This window comes from Melospiza melodia, chromosome 9 (genome assembly GCF_035770615.1).
Source record: "Melospiza melodia melodia isolate bMelMel2 chromosome 9, bMelMel2.pri, whole genome shotgun sequence".
Lineage (NCBI taxonomy): Eukaryota > Metazoa > Chordata > Aves > Passeriformes > Passerellidae > Melospiza > Melospiza melodia.
This window is the reverse complement of record NC_086202.1, coordinates 35,851,273-35,872,273: the sequence shown is the minus strand read 5'-3', so window position 1 is coordinate 35,872,273 and position 21,001 is coordinate 35,851,273. Positions and strand designations below refer to the sequence as shown.

General features: G+C 54.1%; 1 protein-coding gene and 1 long non-coding RNA gene across 3 annotated transcripts; one reads left to right on the top strand and one right to left on the bottom strand.

The window, feature by feature from the left end:
- Window positions 1-381: 381 nt before the first annotated feature.
- On the bottom strand, window positions 382-5,866 carry C9H10orf105 (chromosome 9 C10orf105 homolog). Of its 2 annotated transcripts, none has more exons than XM_063164247.1 (2): window positions 5,661-5,866; window positions 382-1,809 (listed from the first exon to the last, which is right to left on the bottom strand). In XM_063164247.1, the coding sequence occupies exon 2, from the start codon at window positions 1,802-1,804 to the stop codon at window positions 1,409-1,411; it is 396 nt and encodes a 131-aa protein (XP_063020317.1). In that variant the 5' UTR covers window positions 1,805-1,809; window positions 5,661-5,866; the 3' UTR covers window positions 382-1,408. The 2 variants fall into 2 exon arrangements, with proteins under 2 accessions (XP_063020317.1, XP_063020318.1); XM_063164248.1 differs by having other exon boundaries at window positions 382-2,002; window positions 5,661-5,693.
- A 2,654-nt stretch (window positions 5,867-8,520) lies between these two features.
- On the top strand, window positions 8,521-11,753 carry LOC134422257 (uncharacterized). The gene is made up of 3 exons (XR_010028759.1): window positions 8,521-8,575; window positions 9,404-9,552; window positions 11,632-11,753. It is a non-coding gene; the product is annotated as an uncharacterized LOC134422257 (long non-coding RNA).
- Window positions 11,754-21,001: the final 9,248 nt, after the last annotated feature.

Sequence of the window (21,001 nt, the reverse complement as noted above, 5' to 3'; positions counted from 1 at the left end):
AGAGCAGGGCCAGAGAGGAGGAATGGGAACACATTGACCACAGCAACCCAGAGCTCACTCAGCATGGAGGGGGGTGACAGGGAACAGGCAGCACATGGGGGCACGAGCATCCCTCCACCTGCTCCAGAGGATAACTCCACTGGGAATTGCTTTCTGTGGAGCAGGCTTGCCCTGGGCTGCCTCTCTTCAGGTAGCCCGGTTGCTCCCAGTCTCTTGCAGGCTGTTTGTTCAGGTGCAGCACAACTTGCACAATTGTCTTGGTTTGGAAAGACAGGAATCTGCTAAGGAAGGCAGGAGTCTCCCCTGAAATGGAGAATGTAAACCCTCCCCACCCCTCCCAATTGCTATGAATTTTAAATTAAGGGGCTTTCAGGCAAAAAATATAGGAGCAGGAAATAACAGTTCTTTAATAGGGAAAAAGAAAAAAAAAAAGAAAAAGGATAAAATAAACAATGCAGTACAGTAGAACAACACTGCCAGAGTCAGAACCCAATCTGACACCCTGTGGGTCAGGGTGTTGGTGGCAGTCCCATTGGAAATGTGGCTCAGCCCTCCTGCAGTGTCAGGGGTGGTTCTGTTGGAGCAGGGGGATCTGTAGAGAAGGATGTATTCTTCCTCTGAAGATCCAGTGGAAGAAGAAGCAGCTGCTGTTCCTCTGGGAAATCCAGTGGAGAAAGCCGTGCTGGTGTCTCAAAAACCTCTGGATTGTATCTGGGTAGCAATGCTTGGCTCCTCCCCCTGGATTATATCTGGGTAGCAATGCTTGGCTCCTCCCCCTGGATTATATCTGGGCAGCAATGCTTGGCTCCTCCCTCTGGATTATATCTGGGTAGCAATGCTTGGCTCCTCCCCCTGGATTGTATCTGGGCAGCAATGCTTGGCTGCTCCCCCTGGATTATATCTGGGTAGCAATGCTTGGCTCCTCCCCCTGGATTATATCTGGGTAGCAATGCTTGGCTCCTCCCCCTGGGCGGAGCATCTCCCAATGGGATGTTATAGTTCTTATCAGCCATGCAGTGACATTCAATAGTCTGTTATCAGCAATGTCCCCTCCCAGGGAGGTGTGATTGTGGTCACTCAGAGACAGAGATAAGGCAAGCTGCCCACTTGACAAAGGTAATCTGCCGTACAGATGGTAACTGCAAACATCTTGCATTGCAATCTTCAACAACATTTTCCAAAAGAAATGAAGCAGCAGGATTTTTTTGGACTGCCCGGTGGTAACTGTGTGTGGGTGTAGTTGGATGCCTCCACCTTCCCTGGCAGGAAGCAGTAATCTGGAAAGCATTTGGGTACCTGACATTGCAAAATCTCCTGTCACAGAGCCTGGAAATGAGCTGCTCAGAGGTTCTCTACTCAGGATGCTTGAGAAGGGAGCCAAAGCTTGGGAAGGAGGAGCAGGGCATGATCACATTTTGGTGGACTCCATGATGTCCCCGTCCTGGCTGCTGGAGAAGCTCCTGGGACAGGCCAGGGTGCTCTGAAACACCATCTGGCTCCTCCTGAAGCTGCTGATGGAGCCCCTCAGGGAGCCCAGGCGCTTCCAGAGCCTCAGCTGGGGCTGGCTGGCATCCACGGCCTGCTGGGGCAGCCACTCGTGGGGACCCCAGGGGGAGCGGCCCAGCGCCCGAAGGTGGCAGAGGGTGACAAGGGTCAGCAGGGTGGCCAGCACCAGGAAGATGCAGACGAGCCCCACAATGGTGGGCAGCCAGTCTGTGCCCTCAGGGGAGCTGGCACTGGGTGGCACCGGCTCCAGGAGCCCAAGGACAGGAGGGGTGGGAGAGGTCCCGTTGCCAGAGCTCATCTTCCCTGCAAGGTGACACAGAGAGGCGATTAGCACATGGCAGATGGACAGACAGCCACCCTCTGGTTAAACTGATGGGTTCTTGTCATGCCAAGATGTCCAGGATTGTCCCAGCCATGTTTTCAGTGGCACAGGGGGGACAGGGGTAGTCCATCCCACACTTGCAAAGCACCACCCTGAACTGAAGTGCAAAACCACCTGGAAAAGAAATCCACCATTATTTCTGGCCTCTGGGAGGAGACTTCCAGGGAGCACACACACACTGCACGAAGATTTTCTAGAAGAGATAAATATCTATGTACCACAGAAAGCTCAAAATCCTACCCCCAGGCTGCTGAGGTTTGGTTTTCCTCTGTTCCCCAGAAATGCAGGTTTGTTGAATTGGCTGTCATTTGGGGGTTTTGTGATTATACTTCCAAAGAAATTGGACAGTTGGTTGAGCCTGTGCCCTGATAAGTCCCCATCAAGCTGTGGTATGTGCAAAATCCAATGGTTCAGGGCCAGGACTGTGCCTGGAAAATGGGAAATGCAAAATCCAATGGTTCAGGGCCAGGACTGTGCCTGGAAAATGGGAAATGCAGAAACCAATGTGTCAGAGCCAGGTCTGTGCCTGGAAAATGGGAAATGCAGAAACCAATGGGTCAGGGCCAGGTCTGTGCCTGGAAAATGGGAAATGCAGAATCCAATGGGTCAGGGCCAGGTCTGTGCCTGGAAAATGGGAAATGCAGAATCCAATGGGTCAGGGCCAGGACTGTGCCTGGAAAATGGGAAATGCAGAAACCAATGTGTCAGGAACGGGACTGTGCCTGGAAAATGGGAAATGCAGAATCCAATGGGTCAGGGCCAGGTCTGTGCCTGGCAAATGGGAAATGCAGAATCCAATATGTCAGGGCCAGGACTGTGCCTGGAAAATGGGAAATGCAGAAACCAATGGGTCAGAGCCAGGTTTGTGCCTGGAAAATGGGAAATGCAGAATCCAATATGTCAGGGCCAGGACTGTGCCTGGAAAATGGGAAATGCAGAAACCAATGTGTCAGGAACAGGACTGTGCCTGGAAAATGGGAATTGCAGAATCCAATATGTCAGGGCCAGGACTGTGCCTGGAAAATGGGAAATGCAAAATCCAATGGTTCAGGGCCAGGTCTGTGCCTGGAAAATGGGAAATGCAGAAACCAATGGGTCAGGGCCAGGTCTGTGCCTGGAAAATGGGAAATGCAGAATCCAATGGGTCAGGGCCAGGTCTGTGCCTGGAAAATGGGAAATGCAGAATCCAATGGGTCAGGGCCAGGTCTGTGCCTGGAAAATGGGAAATGCAGAATCCAATGGGTCAGGGCCAGGACTGTGCCTGGAAAATGGGAAATGCAGAAACCAATGTGTCAGGAACAGGACTGTGCCTGGAAAATGGGAATTGCAGAATCCAATATGTCAGGGCCAGGTCTGTGCCTGGAAAATGGGAAATGCAGAAACCAATGGGTCAGAGTCAGGTCTGTGCCTGGAAAATGGGAATTGCTGAAACCAATGGGTCTGGACCAGGTCTGTGCCTGGAAAATGGGAAATGCAGAATCCAATGGTTCAGGGCCAGGTCTGTCCCTGGAAAATGGGAAATGCAAAATCCAATGGGTCAGAGCCAGGTCTGTGCCTGGAAAATGGGAAATGCAGAAACCAATGGGTCAGGGCCAGGTCTGTGCCTGGAAAATGGGAAATGCAGAAACCAGTGGGTCAGGGTTTGAGAGGGTGAACCCCTGTGTGTGTTGTAGGCAGTCCCAGGGAAGGAGCTCTGCTCACCTCCTCAACACCGATGTTTCCACCCCAAATGTATTTTTTTTGTCCATAACCAGCCCTGTTCCTTCCCCTCAGCTTTGGGAACAGAGCAGCACTGCTGAGGTCCCCCTGCTGCAGGGACAGCTCCTCTGTGCTGCCAAGGCAGGGCTGCAGGGTGTCCCACTCCACAGGCAGCCTCAGTCAGGGTTTCCAGGGCTACCTTCAAGCTGCCATTTACCCAAATGCATGTGGTGACCTTGCATTGTTCCTGGAGAGCCAGCCTGGAGGCGTGGGCAATTCCTTCAGGCTCTTTCATTCCTTCGGGCTGGGTTTGCTCTCCTGCTCATGGCTGCAGAGTTTGTCTTTTAAATTCACTTGACAGCGTTCCATAGAAACCCATCAGGAGGGATCACACTGGTGTTTTCCCAGGCTTTTTCTGGGAAAAACCAGAAAAAAAGCCATGCCATGGTTCTCTCTTTACACCCAGCCCAGCTGGCAGAGCTCTCATGGCATTGCCCCTTCCCAGCATCACTGTCCCACCCAAGCTCCATATTCTTCACCCTGCTGGGTTAAAAGAGATTTTCCTGCCCTGGAAATCCTGCCCAGGGGTTCATCCCTCCCTGATCAGCTCCAAATGTGACACATCCCCGTGAGCACGAGGCAGATGAGGATCAGAGGGGAAAAAAAGAGAAATTGCAAAAGGTAAAATGCCCCCAAGAAAGGTGGAAAGGTAGGAAAAAGGAATGATTCTCATGCCTGAGCAGCAGAGCAGGTTCTTCTGCCCAGCACCAGGCACTGCTCCCTGGCCTGGCCCAGCTGCCTGGTTTGGCAGTTTTTCCATCTGCTCTCCCTCCCTTTCCTCAAAGTCCTGCAAAGAAAAGCCTGTTCTCAGGCACAGCTCCCATGAAAAGCAGCTCTCATTCCCTTCCCCAGCTTGCCTAGCAACACTTTTCCTGGAGCTCCCCAGCTTTTCCCAGTGCCCTGAATATTTCCACGGGCTGGCAGGAGGAGGTGATGCTGGGCAGGACCAGCCTGACCCTCCTGGTTCTGTTCCCAGGGTGCGAGTGATGCTGCTCCCCATCAGCCCTGCTGGTAAACGGCACAGCTGCATCCCCAGGACCTTCTCCCTCTCCCATCACCAGGGCTGGGAAGGGAGGAAGGATGCCTGACCCCATTTCCACCCCAAATTTTGCATTCTCCACCCATTTCCAGCGTTTTCCCCAGGAGCAGGGATGCCTGACTCCATCCCCACCCATTTCCAGTTCTTTCCCCAGGAGCGGGGATGCCTGACCCCATGCCCACCCCAAACTTTGCATCCCCAACCATTTTCAGCTCTTTCTTCGAAGGAGGGATGCCTGACCCCAAGCCCATCCCAAATTTTCCATTCCCACCCATTTTCAGCTCTTTCCCCAGAAGGAGGGATGCCTGACCTCGGGCCCACCCCAAATTTTCCATTCCCACTCATTTCCAGCGTTTTCCCCAGGAGCAGGGATGCCTGGCCCCATGCCCACCCCAAAATTGCATCCCCACCCATTTTCAGCTCTTTCCCCATAAGGAGGGATGCCTGACCCCATGCCCACCCCAAACTTTGCATCCCCACCCATTTTCAGCTCTTTCCCCAGGACAAGAGGTGCCTAACCTCGTGCCCACACCAAATTTTCCATTCCCACTCATTTTCAGTGCTTTCCTCAGGAGCAGGGATGCCTGACTCCATGCCCACCCCAAACTTTGCATCCCCACCCATTTTCAGCTCTTTCCCTAGGAGGAGGGATGCCCAACCCCATTCCTACCCCAAACTTTGCATCCCCACGCATTTCCAGCTCTTTCCCCAGGAGGAGGGATGCCTGATCCCATTTCCACCCCAAACTTTGCATCCCCACGCATTTCCAGCGCTTTCCCCGGGATAAAGTGGTTCATTTCACCTCTTTCCCCAGAAGGAGGGATGCCTGACCCCATTCCCACCCCAAATTTTCCATCGCCACCCACTTCCAGCTCTTTTCCAGGGCATTATCTCCGCAGCCAGGGGTCTGTCTCAGCCCTGGGGGTGGCCTAGGGAGCCGGCAGCGGCTTTGCCGCGGGGATTTGCGCTCCCTACCTCTCAGCAGCGCTGCCTCCCGCGCTCCGGTGCCTCGCCGCCTCTCCCACCGCGCTCCGCCGCTGCCAGCCCCCTCCTCCCGCTGGGGAGGGTGGGACAGAGGTGGCAGCCGGCGGGGGACAGCCTGAGCCGGCCGAGCCAGGGCGCTGCAGTGCCCCGCAGCTGTGTCCTGATGGGGTCGAGCCCCCCGGGATGCATCTCCTCGGGATTTGTCCCTGTAGGATGAGTGAATGGTGCAGTCGTGGGCTGAGCCTCCCCTCCTCATGCCTGCCCCTCATTTTCCCAGAAAATCGACTTTTTTCCCATTGTTTTATTGCCCCTCCTCATCCTTTTGTGTCGCCTTTCCCCCCAGGGCTGTGACAGGCTGGCTGTGCCCTGCAGCAGAGGGATAAAACAGGTTGGAGCTCAGCTTGGCTGCACCAGGTGCTTTCCACCTTTAGCACCACAGAAAAGAGCTTTTCTCCCACTGCCTGCCCTGCTGTGCCACTGTTTTCCCAAGTTTGGGGCAGTTCGTTAAAGTGCCACCTTTCCTTTGGGACCTCAGCAGGTCAAAGCAGCAGCAGCCAAGATTTCCTCAGGCTGCATCCCATCCCATCCCATCCCATCCCATCCCATCCCATCCCATCCCATCCCATCCCATCCCATCCCATCCCATCCCATCCCATCCCATCCCATCCCATCCCATCCCATTGATCCCATCCCATTGATCCCATCCCATCCCATCCCATCCCATCCCATCCCATCCCATCCCATCCCATCCCATCCCATCCCACTGATCCCATCCCATCCCATCCCATCCCATTGATCCCATCCCATTGATCCCATCCCATCCCATCCCATCCCATCCCATCCCATCCCATCCCATCCCATCCCATCCTATCCCATCCCATCCCATCCCATCCCATTGATCCCATCCCATTGATCCCATCCCATTGATCCCATCCCATCCCATCCCATCCCATCCCATCCCATCCCATCCCATCCCATCCCATCCCATCCCATCCCATCCCATCCCATTGATCCCATCCCATTGATCCCATCCTATCCCACCCCATTGATCCCATCCCATCCCATCCCATTGATCCCATCCCATCCCATTGATTCCATCCCATCCCATGCCATCTCATCCCATGGTTTTTCATGTGTGTGAAAAACGCCAATCACTTGTTTTTAAAATTTTAAAAGCCTAATAGTAATAAAATGGTTATAAAAATAGTAATACAATTGTAGTAATAATAATTTGGACAAATTCAATTAGGACAATATGAGACAATAAAGACAAAGATTTACGGACAGTCCAGGTACCTTTTCTGGGCAGCCCGAGCCCCAGAAAGGACCCATGCTAACAAAGGATTAACCCTTAAAAGCAGCAGCCTGTTGCATATTCATACACCTCAAACATGGTGCATAAATTCCATTCAAACACAGATTCTGTCTGGGCACTGTCAGCTTCTTCCTCTGAATCTTAACAGTGCCTTCGAGGCAGGAAGAAGTTCGTTTCTCCTGATAAGAGGGCAATAAATTCTCTTTCTCTGAAAGATTCAGGTGTCCCGGGGCTGCTATCTCACTGCAAGTCCTTTCTTTAAAAAAAGTATCCTACATAGCACAGTTTCTATTTTAACATTTTTTATAACCTAAAACAGTATTTAACACACTGCTTAAGAGAACTAATACAGCATTACTTTCTAACACAACATATATAATATTCATTTTAATGTTTGCAAAAAGCCAATCATAAAATACATGCATTTTTCACAACGTGTGGACATAGGGATGAGAAATCCGGATAGAGGTCAGTATTTTCCAAGTTTTCTGCTGACACAGGGGGAAGGGAGCAAGAGCAGTTCAAGGTACCTCAAAACCACATTACAGAGGAGCATCTCTGACTCCTGCAAGCTGTGAGGGGCTGGGGGTGAATGTCCTCACTGTTCCCCCTGCATGTGCATCCTTTGCAGCAACCCTTCCTCTTCCCTGCATAAATCTGGGTGCAAACCTTCCTGGGAAAAAGAAACTGCTGGGTAGTATTGTGGCAATAGGCAGAAGATGCCTGGCAGAGGGAAGCAGGGAGAGAATGAAGGCTCAGGCATTCCCTGCATCCTCGCCCTGGTGATTTGTGAGCAGCCACACTGTGGCTGAGCTGTGGGTGCTCTGTGGGGAGTGGGTTTTGCCAAGAAAAGATGCAGGGGCTCGGTGCCAGCTGGGCTGGGAGCCCTGGCCCTGCTGGTCACTGCCAGGCCCCGCTTCCCAGCTGCTGGCTGGGGTTGGGTGAGGGCACTGCAGTCTGGTTCAGCGACACCAGAGGGGAGCCCTGCCTTGGTTTTCCCAGGGCGAACGGCAGAGCCGGTCCCTGCCGTGCACCAGAGCCTGGGGCTGCTCCCCCCTGCTCAGGGGCTCACAGGGACGCTCAGGGCTGGCTGCTTTCACATTTCCTTTGGCAGTTTTTCTGTGTGCTGCCGCTTGGGTGACTCTCCGGGATGCCGTGGGCTGCGTGCCCACCAGGCACAGGAGCAGCTCATTCCAGCCAGGCTCCATCCCTGGTGGCAGCACCACTGGGACAAACATTGGGATGCAGGGTAGGGTTGAGGGAGGCTCCTCCTCCAGCACACAGACCCATGGGATTTGTGGGGTGGTCCTGAGGCTCAGCTCCCACCTCAATCCAGCAGCCAGGGGCTCCTGAGCCCACTGTCCCTGCTGCCCAGTGCTGAGGGCAGAGTAACTTAACTTTGCTCTGTATTTGGTAAGCTCCCCAGCTCGGGTGGAGGAGAAGGATGTCCAGCTTTGGCAGGGTAGGAGGACTCGTCCCAGTCCAGAATTCTCTGCCCTTGACCTCTACTCCTCTGCTTTTCTCCTGAAGGTGAAAGCCACGGACGCAGATGAAGGCATTAACGGGAGAGTGTGGTACAGGATTGTCAAGGGTGAGTCCAGGTGCCCCTTTCTGCATCAGGGAGTTTGTCTACCCAGCCTAGGAGGCTGAGCTCGCCATCCTTTTGCACCTTGGAGCCCACAGAACCATTTCTCCCAGCCCTAAGCAAAATTCAGCTTTAGGGCTCATTGCTGGACAATGATTTGTCATGGATGGACAGCTAGATAGAATCCTAAAATCACAGAATGGTTTGGGTGGGAAGGGACCTTAAAGTTCACCTCATTCCAGCCCCCTGCCATGGGCAGGGACACCTTCCACTACCCCAGTGTGCTCCATGGCCTTGGACACTTCCAGGCATGGAGCAGCCAAACTCCTCTGGGCAGCCTGTGCCAGGGCCTCACCACCCTCACAGGGAAGGATATCATTCCAATATCCCATCTTTCCCTGCCCTCTTTCAGTCTGAAGCCATTCCCATGGTCCTGTCACTCCAGGCCCTTGTCCCAGGTCCCTCTCCATCCCTTTTGGAGCCTCTTTAGGCACTGGAAGGGGCTCAAAGGTCTCCCCAGAGAACAGCAGAACAACTTTCCCAGCCTGCATCCAGAGCAGAGCTGCTCCAGCCTCCAGAGCATCTTTGTGGCCTCTTATGGGCTCACTCCAACACACCCACATTTTTCTTATTTGATGCCATTCTCTAGCTCCTCCTGGCCTGACCCAGGGCCAAACACTGATGCAGCTGAATCTGATGTAACCAGAGGTGATGGGGCTGAAGTTTTGCTCGATAATCTCCCTCCAAAGAGGCTCTCAGAGAGGGCTCAGTGTGTCCCCAGGACGGGTGTGGGCACAGTGGGCAACATCCCTCTCGTTTTTTCCCCATTTCCAGGAAACGAGCACAACCACTTCCGCATCAACCCCAGCACGGGGCTGGTGATGCGGGGAGTGCGGCACCTGGACAGGGAGCAGAACTCCTCCCACGTGCTGGAGGTGGAGGCCTACAACACGGAGCAGGGGCCCATGAGGAGCTCCGTGCGGGTGAGGAGCTCACAGCCGATTGCGCAAAACGCTCGAGAGCTTGGTCCTTCCCAGCAGCTGGACAGGAAATTAGAAAGATCTGGCGTGGGAATTCTCTGGGGGCTGCTCGTGGCTAGAGAAGAGGTTGTTGGCGGGGGTTTGTTTGATTTTTCTTTTTTCCTGTGGTGTTTTGGTGCTGTTACGCTGCTGAGGCGTGCGGCAGTCGCTCGGAGGGAGTCCTGCTCGCTCGGCGAGATGCGGCTCTGCTGCTGGGAAGAAAAGCTGAGCCTCAGCCTGCTGAAAACCCTGTGTCCTGGCAAGGCACCATTTAAATAATCCAGAACCCAGTGGTGACAGTCGTCAGCTGCAGCACAGCCGCTTCCCACGGCTCCCACAAGCCCAGCCCTCCATCTATTCTTAGACCGACTGCTGGGGTGGGCTCTGGATGAGTGTGAGGTGCCCCCAGCGCCAGCAGCAAGCAGAAAACCAGGAGAAAGAAATGTGCTCCCTGGGGAAACAGCACTGAACTTGGAGCAAAAATTTCCCAGCGAGTCTCTCTGTTGCGAGGTCTCCAGGGGTTTGATCAGGGGATCCCAGAGGATGGAGGGATTGATGTACCCAGGGTGCCTCCTCCCCAGCAGGGAAAGGCTGACTCACTCTGACCCACAGGGTCTAAAGGTTTAAATCAGATTTAAACATCACAGGCTTAAATTTGTGATGTTAAACCCTTTATGTTCATTCTCCATCCCACGGTGTTTGTAGAAGAGGTGTCTTGGTTTGGAAAGACAGGTGCCTGCTAAGGAAGGCAGGAGCCTCCCCTGAAATGGAAAATGTAAACCCTCCCCACCCTTCCCAATTGCTATGAATTTTAAATTAAGGGGCTCTCAGGCAAAAATATGGGAGCAGGAAATAACAGTTCTTTAATAGAGAAAGGAAAAAAAAGGATAAAATAAGCAATGCAGAACAACACTGACAGAGTCAGAAGCCAACCTGACACCCTGTGGGTCAGGGTGTTGGTGGCAGTCCCATTGGAAATGTGGCTCAGCCCTCCTGCAGTGTCAGGGGTGGTTCTGTTGGAGCAAGGGGGATCTGTAGAGAAGGATGTATTCTTCCTCTGAAGATCCAGGGGAAGGAGAGGCAGCTGTTGTTCCTCTGGGGAATCCCGTGGAGAAAGCCGTGCTGGTGTCTCAAAACCTCTGGATTATATCTGGGTAGCAATGCTTGGCTCCTCCCTCTGGATTATATCTGGGTAGCAATGCTTGGCTCCTCCCTCTGGGTTATATCTGGGTAGCAATGCTTGGCTCCTCCCCCTGGATTATATCTGGGTAGCAATCCTTGGCTCCTCCCTCTGGATTATATCTGGGTAGCAATGCTTGGCTCCTCCCCCTGGATTATATCTGGGTAGCAATGCTTGGCTCCTCCCTCTGGATTATATCTGGGTAGCAATGCTTGGCTCTTCCCCCTGGATTGTATCTGGGTAGCAATGCTTGGCTCCTCCCCCTGGATTATATCTGGGTAGCAATGCTTGGCTCCTCCCCCTGGATTATATCTGGGTAGCAATGCTTGGCTCCTCCCCCTGGATTATATCTGGGTAGCAATGCTTGGCTCCTCCCCCTGGATTGTATCTGGGTAGCAATGCTTGGCTCCTCCCCCTGGATTATATCTGGGTAGCAATGCTTGGCTCCTCCCTCTGGGCGGAGCATCTCCCAATGGGATGTTATAGCTCTTATCAGTCATGCAGTGACATTCAATAGCTGTTATCAGGGAGGTGTGATTGTAGTCGCTCAAAGAGAGAGATAAGGCAAACTGCCCACTTGACAAAGGTAATCTGCCATACAGATGGTAATTGAAAACATCTTGCATTGCAATCTTCAACAAGAGGTTATCACAGGATCATGGAATGGGTTGAGTTGGAAGGGACTGTCAATACCCCCTAGTTCCAACCCCTCTACCATTGTCAGGGACACCTCCACTAGCCCAGGTTGCTCTGAGCCATGTCCAGCCTGGCTTTGAGCACCGAAATGTTTCTCTGTGAGCACCGTGAAGGGTTGATTCCCCAGTCTCACCCAGTTCACGTGTGGTTTCTCCGGGGCTCCCCAGGTGATCGTGTACGTGGAGGACGTCAACGACGAGGTGCCGGTGTTCACGCAGCGCCAGTACAACCGCCTGGGGCTGCGGGAGACGGCGGGGATCGGCACCTCGGTGGCCGTGGTGCGCGCCACCGACCGGGACACAGGTGGGAAGGGCAGGTGGGAAACACCCAGTGTGGGGAGGACAGTGAGATATCAGCCACTGCACAGATCCTTATAGCCCCGCAGAGCTGGCTTTGCCCCCGAGCAAGGCAGCATGGGCTGGATAGCTCAGGACACTCCTGGGGACAAAGTATCCAAATCCTGTTTTTGCAGAGTGTGGGAATCCACAAAATCAGAGGGTTTTGGGAAAGCTGCAAAAGGCAGGCCTCAGAGACAGCAGAACAGTGATTAGAGCTAAGCAGCAGCCATGAGATAGGTCAGCAGAAAAATTATTTAAACTGTAGAAAAGCAAGGACAAATACAACAATGGTCTGTGTATTAATGCTTGTCTAGAATAACTCTCTAAGCTACAGAAAAGTTTATCTAGCAAGATATTAGAAAGTTCTAAGCTTAATAATGGTGCTCTGTGCACTGTGTTTTAAGGCTCACAAGCAGGTATTTTATTTGAAATAAGCAAGCATTGTTTAACCAAAGATTCATGTGCTTATGGTGGTTGGATAGAACTACTGTCAATGTGCTTTTGCTTTGTGTGACTGGTCAAAAAACTTATAAAGTGAATTGTAACATTAAGTTCTTGGTCTGCTGCCTGGGATGTGAGCTGGTAGCATCTTCCCATTGTCATAACCATGTAATAAGGGTGATGCTGGAAAATCAAACAGCTCAAGGCACGTTCCACAGCAGCCCTGTCCTGTTTGTGATTTGTAAATAGCCCCCGGCCAGCAACAAGTGTCCGAATACCCAGGCCACTCATAGCCGTGGCTACCTTAAGCAAGCTTAGTGGATATCAGCTCTTTAGTGATTATCAGCTCTTAGGATTCCCAGCTCTTTGCTTGCTTGCTAAGGTGCCTGGTGGGCTAGAAGGAGAAGCAGATGACAGAGAAGAAGAAATCATCCTGGGGGTTCCACAGCAATGGTTTATTGAGGGGATCTGAGAAGGGTTCCAGCGATGGCTGTTCTTCTGCTGAATGGGCTAAAACAGCCCATTTTTATAGGGTACAGAGGGATCCAAACTTGTCCAGTAGTAGGGGTTAGGGGAAAGTGGCCTATGGGGTTACAGAGATAAGCTAGGGTCCGAGAGGCAGAAGACAGGAGCTTATTTTGCTATCTCATCATGTCTCAGCAATTCCTGCCTTTAAGTGTCAGCCCTCCACAGAGCCCTAGCCAATTCCATAGAGTCTGCTACAGATCCTGGCTTGGCTGGGCTGAAATCCCGTGGGATGGGCTCTGCTGGGACGAGGCATCAGTGGTGTTGCCTCCTGGGGGTGCTTGGTGCAGCCAGCGCCGCCAGCTCCTGCTCCCTCCCCAGGGCCCGGGGGCCTGGTGAGCTACAGGATCGTGTCGGGCGCCGAGGGGAAGTTCGAGATCGACGAGAGCACGGGGCTCATCACCACCATCGACTACCTGGACTACGAGACCAAAACCAGCTACCTGATGAACGTCTCTGCCACGGACCAGGCGCCGCCCCACAACCAGGGCTTCTGCAGCGTGTACGTCAGCCTGCTGAACGAGCTGGACGAGGCCGTGCAGTTCTCCAACAGCAGCTACGAGGCCGTGATCATGGAGAACATCCCGCTGGGCTCCGAGGTGCTCCGCGTCCAGGCACGCTCCATCGACAACCTCAACCAGATCACCTACAAGTTCGACCCCAACACCAACCCCCAGGCGCTCTCCCTCTTCAAAATCAATGGGATCACGGTGAGCAGCCACAGCACAGTCCCTCCCGGCCTGTTTGGGCACGGTGAGCTTTGGGTTTGGTGAGCAAAACCAAAGCTGCTGCTCATGCTCGGCAGGGAGTGATCACGGTCAAAGGCCAGGTGGACCGGGAGAAAGGGGATTTCTACACCTTGACAGTGGTGGCCGATGATGGAGGACCAAAGATTGACTCCACAGTGGTGAGTGCCTTCTCCCAGTTTCCCTACCATCCCCTGTCCTCCTCAGACCACCTCCCTCTCCCAGGACAGCCTGTTTTAGCTGAGCTTTCTGCTCCAGCTCCCAGAGTCCAGAAACCCTGCTAAAACAGTTTTGAAGGAGGTAAAATTAGCGGCATTTAAATATCCACAGCGGTTTGTGTTTCAGAGGGTTATATTTAACAGTTTCACAGGCAGCCAAGCAGGGGGTGATTTGCATTTCTCTGCCGGCTGCAGGGCCAGCCCATGGGTGCTTACAGCTCTGCTCTCCACACAGCACCGTGCCCTTGTCTGAACCTCTCCCGGGGTGAGGGGCAGATGTGCCAGCCTCAGCTAGGAAAAAACAAAGGGATGCCCCAACACTGGAGCCTCCAAATCGCTGCAGAGGAGTACCCATGACCCCTGGCACTGCTGTGGTAGGATGCAGGGCTAACCCACACTTCCTCATCCCTCACTAACTCCTCGCTGTTTGTGTTCTCTGTTTTTCCCTCTTCTTTCCTCCAACAGAAGGTAAGCCTGCTGGAGACCAGAATCCCTGCCAGGGTGCACACTGAGCTGCAAGGGGGGACTGGGGTGGATGTCCCAGCAGCACCAGCCCCTCTGCCACCCCCAGGACGTGGGGCAGCCCCGTGAGCCCCTCTGCTGCTGCCCAGCAGGATCCCTGATCCGGCTCCCTGATCCGGCGCTCGGGACAGCAGCTGCCGGATCTGCTGCAGCGGCTGAACGAGCTCTCCCTGCCCCTGGCTCTGTGTTGTGAATCCAGCAGCAACAATGAGTGAATCACCCCAGGGCTCGCAGCTCTCTCCCCAGCTTCCTCCCGGGATGTTGTCGCACTCAGCCCGGCCGCACCTGGGAACTTGGGGCACCCATAAATAAATCCCCGGGAACAGAGAGGCTCTTCCTCTCTCATCTCTGTGCTGCCCTGCAGCACTTGGATTGCAAACTCGATGAGAGCATTTCCTCTGCCTAACTGCGGCCAAGGTAGCCAGGTCCCCTTCGAGCATCTCGTGCTCATGGGCCTTTGTCCAGGAGGGAGCTCAGGTCTCTCCACACCCAGCTTGCCCTGGTTGAGTTAAACACACTCAGCTCTGCCTTCTTTGTGCCTGTTGAGCTTTAGAGCAAATCCTGCCTGACCCTGCTGCTGTGAGCATGGATGAAATCACTGCTAGTGAAAAATTTAGCAGGAAAGAGTCACCCTGCAGCAGCCCAAGCTGCTCTGTTCCTGGCTATTTGGAGGATAAACACCAGAGGGTGGGCAGGGGTCTGGCTCCTGTCCATGCCCTGAGCCCCGTGCCCCCTCACAGGTGACCATCACAGTCCTGGATGAGAATGACAACAGCCCCCAGTTCGACATCACCTCTGACTCGTCTGTCAGCGTGGCTGAGGACATTGCCGTGGGCAAGAGGGTGGCCCTGGTGCTGGCCCGAGACCCAGATGCAGGCAGCAATGGCCAGGTAGGGAGGGAGACACTTGGATGATGCTCTTAGACATGTGGGGTTTTCCTGTGCAGGGCCAGGAGTTGTTCTCAATGATCCCTTCCAGCTTCTGTGAGGCTGTGTGTGGTGTTTCACTGACACAGAAATGCCCCTGCCAGCACCCTGCCAACCCCTTCCCTCTGCATCCCTGTGAGAGCAAACTCTGGCCATTAATGCCAGGTTTTGGGGGTGTTGTGCAGTAAGTGCCAAGACTCCAACAGTATTAAGGATATTGCCGTGTTATCTATTTAATTCATGTTCAGAGCAGATTGAAGAACAGAATTTCTGTTTTGATTTTCCCCATAATGGGACTATCCAAAAAGGCAAGGCAGCAGGAGAGGTAAAGCATTGTCCTTGGGCTTTCTGGGGCAAAGAGCTCTGTGGGACCAGTGTCAAAAGGAGCCCTGCAATCTGAAAACCAGCTGTGGCCTCTCCCACTGTGGGGACCAGCAGCAAAGCCCTTGGCAGGCTGAGCAGGAAGCTCTCTGACATTTGTTATTTTCATTACCCTGCAGACGAGCATTAATGAGGTCCCATCACCCTTAATAACAGAAATTGCTGGCAGCATGGGAGCTGCCAGGGGGTTGGCCCTGTTTGCTTTGGGGTGGCTGCAATAACCCAGCACACCTGTGGGTCCCACTACATTGGACCTTTTCAAAAGCTGGGGGGATGCTGGATTTACTTTTGCAGGGTCTCCTTCCCTTTCCTCCTCCCCGGCATCACCCTGCCTGCCCTGGTTTTGTTTCCCTGTGGTGATTCCAGGTGACTTTCTCTCTGGCGTCGGGGAATATCGGCCGTGCTTTCGAGATCCGCACCACCAACGGCACCTACGGCGAGGTGTTCGTGGCGCGGCCGCTGGACCGGGAGCTGCTAGACCACTACACCCTACGGGTCAGCACCAAACCACCCCTCACCCCGTGCTCTGAGCACCGAGGCTGCTTGCTTGGAGCTGTCAGCTTCAAAACAGCCCTTTTTCCCCTCGGGAATCCACCCCTGACTGCAGATCCAAGCGTCCGACGGCGGCGTTCCCCCACGGAGGAAGGAGCACATTCTGCGGGTGAACATCCTGGATGTCAATGACAACCCCCCTGTCATCGACAGCCCCTTCGGCTACAACGTCAGCGTGAGCGAGGTGAGCACACAGCTCCTCCCCTTCCACCCTCCCAGGGGCAGCTCTGACCACAGGGCAGGTGGGGACAGCGCAGTGTCCCTTGCAAGCATCACCTTGGGTCATTTAAGGCTTGGTGACCCCATGCAAACCTCAACTTTGGCCATTTGATGGTTGGCATGCTCTTGCAAACCTCACCTTGGGTCGGGTTGTTGACCCCATGCAAACCTCATCTTTGGCCATTTGATGGTTGGTGTCCCCTTGCAAACCTCACCTTTGGTCATTTAAGCGTTAGTGGCCCGTGCAAACCTCATCTTTGGCCATTTGATGGTTGGCATCCCCATGCAAATGTCACCTTGGGTCGTTTAAAGGTTTTTGACCCCTTGCCATCCCCACCATGGGTGTTATAAGGGCTGGTGACCCCTTGGAAGCCCTCACTGGTGATGTCCTCCTCGTTTTGGGTGAGGAAAAAGCTCTGTGAGCAACTGAAGCCCCTGAGGCTGCAGGGAGCAGCCGGAAGGAGAAGTGGCCACACGCCCATGGAAATGCCACCAAAGTGACACAAGAGACGGTGCTGTGCGGAATAAGAATGGCTTTCAGGAAGCAGCTTAGCAAGGGCCAGATAATTAAGCAATAAAACACGATCAGGCATGAGAAAAGACAACTTATTTCCTGACAGTTTAATTCCTGGACTGAGGCAGGGGGGAAATCTCAGTTTGGTGATGAAAAATGAAATATGAGTAATAGCCAGTGCCACTTAGCTGTGAGGAACTGCTGCTCGTGATTTATAGCTTAGCATTAAGGATATTGCCCCGTTAAGGTTTTCTTATCTATTTAATACATGTTCATAGCAGGCTGAAGAACAGAATTTCTGTTTTGATTTTCCCCATAATGGGACTATCCAAAAATAATTAGCTGAGCTCTGGGTCCATTACACGGCCTTCACCTCTGCTCACACTGCGGGTTTTATGCTTTTCCAGGCTGTGTGAGACTAGATAAGACCCAAAGTGCAGCTTTCTGCTGAGCTGCCGGGTGTTGGGGCAGTGAGTTTGGAGCCTCAAGCACATCAGTGCCCTCTCTATATTAGAATTACATTATTAATTAATACTGGAATTTACCAATATAGCAGGCGGGACGTGCTTGGCTTGCCCGACCTTGCTGCTGAAACAAATAGCGGCACTGTGGTGTTTCACCCCAGAGACTCTTTTGGCCAGCTGGGTGTGTGGTGTTTCACCCCAGAGACTCTTTTGGCTGGCTGGGTGTGTGGTGTTTCACCCCACAGACACTTTGGGCTGGCTGGGTGTTGCAGCTGGGCACATGGGGACAAGTCCAGGCCTGCAGGAGCTCTGGTGGTGCTGGGATGGAGCTTTCCCCCATAAGAGTGTTATGGCACTTTCCCCCATAACTCCTCAGGTTTCCCTCTGTGGAGAAGCTTTAAGGCGATGGTGAAGGAAAGGAGTCGGTTCTGTTGGAGGGTTTGGATCCAGAGCTTTATTCTGGCCCACAGGGCTCTGAATCCAGAGCAGAAGAAATCCAGAACTCCCTGACCCCATGGTTGCTGTTCCTTTTACCAGGGGCAGAGGGGGTGGGAAGGGGTAGGGAGCCACCGACCAGGTACAGGAGAGGAGGTCTCAAGGGACAAAGGACTCAAAAGAGCTGGGAGAGGACTGGGAAGTCCTCACTTGGGAGTGGTGATCTGGGATGCCCAGGACAGCAAGGGAGCAGGGAAGACTGGCCAAGAGGAATCTCTTGGGAGCTGGAAATTTGGGAACAAAAGGCCCAATGCCCCCCAGGGGTAGAGGGCATCCTTTGAATCGGCCAATCACTCAACGCCCTTCCTAGAATTCCAGGATTGACAGTGCTGGTAGGGGCCAGGGTGTGGAAAGAAGGGATGACTGACACACCTGGGAGGGAGCAATCAGGGGAGGAACGCAGGGTTCTGAGGCAAACCATGAACTCGCACCGTGGCAAATGAGGCGTTCTATCCGCGACGAGGCCGGTGGGGTTTACGCGGCGTTATCCCCGCAGAACGTGGGCGGCGGCACGGCCGTGGCCCAGGTGCGCGCCACCGACCGCGACATCGGCCTCAACAGCGTCCTCTCCTACTACATCACGCGCGGCAACGAGGACCTGACCTTCCGCATGGACCGCGTCACCGGCGAGATCGCCACGCGGCCCTCGCCGCCCGACCGCGAGCGCCAGAGCTCCTACTGCCTCGTGGTCACCGTGGAGGACGAGGGCACGCCCTCCCTGTCGGTGAGACGCCAAAACGGGCTCTGGGGCAGGACGGCCTGGGCAGCGCCGGGGGAGCGAGCTGGGCAAAGAGTGTGGGCTGGGGAAGAGGGGAGAAAAGGCACAGGGTGTGATGTTCTAAGGACTGGAGCGAGATTGGCATCAAGTGTGGGGTGTGAAAGGGGAGAAAAGGCACAGGGTGCAGTGTTTCTGGGGACTGGAGTGAGCTTGGCGTTGAGTGTGGCACATGAAAGGGGAGAAAAGGCACAGGGTGTGATGTTTGGGGACTGGAGTGAGTTTAGCATTGAGTGTGGGGTGTGAAAGGGGAGAAAAGGCACAGTGTGTGGTGTTTCAGGGACTGGAGGGAGCTTGGCACTTAGTTTGGGGCATAAAAGGGAAGAAAAGGCACAGGGTGGGATGCTTTGGGGACTGGAGCGAGCTTGGCACTCAGTTTGGGGTGTGAAAGGGGAGAAAAGGCACAGGGTGTGGTGTTTCGGGGACTGGAGTGAGTTTAGCACTTAGTTTGGGGTCTGAGAGGGGAGAAAAGGCCCAGGGTGTGATGTTTGGGGACTGGAGTGAGTTTAGCATTGAGTGTGGGGTGTGAAAGGGGGGAAAAGGCACAGCGTGTGGTGTTTCAGGGACTGGAGTGAGTTTGGCACTTAGTTTGGGGCATAAAAGGGGAGAAAAGGCACAGGGTGGGATGCTTTGGGGACTGGAGTGAGCTTGGCATCGAGTGTGGGCTGTGAAAGGGGAGAAAAGGCACAAGGTGTGATGTTTGGGGACTGGAGCGAGCCTGGCACTCAGTTTGGGGTGTGAAAGGGGAGAAAAGGCACAGCGTGCGGTGTTTTGGGGACTGGAGTGAGTTTAGCATTGAGTATGGGGTGTGAAAGGGAAGAAAAGGCACAGGGTGTGATGTTTTGGGAACTGGAGCGAGCTTGGCATCAAGTGTGGCACGTGAAAGGGGAGAGAAGGAACAGGGTGTGGTGTTCTGGGGACTCAGGGCCCAAACCTGCTGTGCACAGATTTGGTTTTGTCTCCTTTGATGCTTGGTTGTGCAGGACCTTCCCTCACAGTCGTTCAGCAGGCCTCATCTCCATCTCCAAACGCAAAAAGTGTGAGCATCCCTGTGGGGAGGTGTGCTGGAGTGGCTGGAGCAGCAGCCCAGCCTCAGCTCCATTCACCATTGCTGTGCATGTCTGCTGAGGGCCTTGGGAATGAGAAGAGCTCTGGTGATTTTGATGAGGGCCTGGAGTGCCAGGACAAGGGGGAATGGATTCAGACTGAGAGGGGGATGATATGAGACCACACCCATCATCCCATGGTCTGGGGAAGTGACTGTTTTGCTTGGGTCCCTGTTTGTGCCTCTGAGGATGGCTCAAAAAGTCAAAAGAGCAAACACCATGCTGGGCATTTTCCAGCACTGAGTCCCTTCCAACCCCAGGTCTCTGTGGAGAGGTGAGCGAGCACCCGCGGGCACAAATGGTGAGAGGAGCTGACGCCTCGTGTGACACTCTGCCATCCTTCCTGTCCCCACCTCCACCTGCTATCTCTCACCATCTCTGCTCTGCCTACAGAGCTGTGCCTGCAGAGCCCTGCTCTACATTCTGATGAATCAGGTGGCAGCCAGCAGTGCAAACTGTGGCTGTGATTCTCACCTCAGGCTTTGCACTCTCAGCTCCTCCCTCCCGCTTGGTTCGCACTCCAGCCTCTGCACCACCCTCTTTTCCATGAGTTGCACTGTCACTGAGGCTCAAACCCAGCTAAGTCACTTCCCCAGAGAGAGAGAGGGCTGTGCTGTGGCTGCAGCACACCGTGCCACCAGCTCCTCCTTGTCCCTGTCACCGAGGATGCGGGACACTGCTCCTGGAGTGCTGAGCTGGCAAATCCCATTGCCATAGCAATGGCTGCTCCCCTTCCTGGTGCCAGCAGGGACAAGTGGCACAGCTCATCCCTCCCTGCTGCCCAGGCAGTGTCCCCACAGGCTCTGCTGTGTGCCCCCCATGTCACGAGCACACGTTCTGCCAGCAGCAGCAATCCAAAGCCAGCCACACAAAGTGCCCAGTGACCCAATTCCTGAGTGGGGAGAGGAGTTGTGGCCCCTCTCAGGGCTCAGGGACACTCAGCTCTTGTCAAAGGCGTGTTGCTGGGTGCCTGCTGGCCTCATGCCTGCCTGGGGAAACGATGTCTGTCAGGGCCTTGCTGCCTGCCAGAAACTGGGGCTTTCACAGGGATCTCCAGGCTGGTGCAACAATGCACAAAAGGGGGTGATTGTCTGTAATTTGTACATCCATCCGTCCATCCATCCAAGGTTTGGCCTTGTCTGCAAGGGAGAGGCAGAGGAGACAGAGCTGGGAGAGGACTGGGAAGTCCTCACTTGGGAGAGATGATCTGGGATGCCCAGGACAGCACAAAAGGGGGAGATTGTTTGTAATTTGTACATCCATCCATCCATCCATCCATCCATCCATCCATCCATCCATCCATCCATCCATCCAT

Bases quoted from the DNA above. Each gene is read 5' to 3' on its own strand.
- C9H10orf105 (XM_063164247.1), bottom strand. From the start codon at position 1,804: ATGAGCTCTGGCAACGGGACCTCTCCCACCCCTCCTGTCCTTGGGCTC.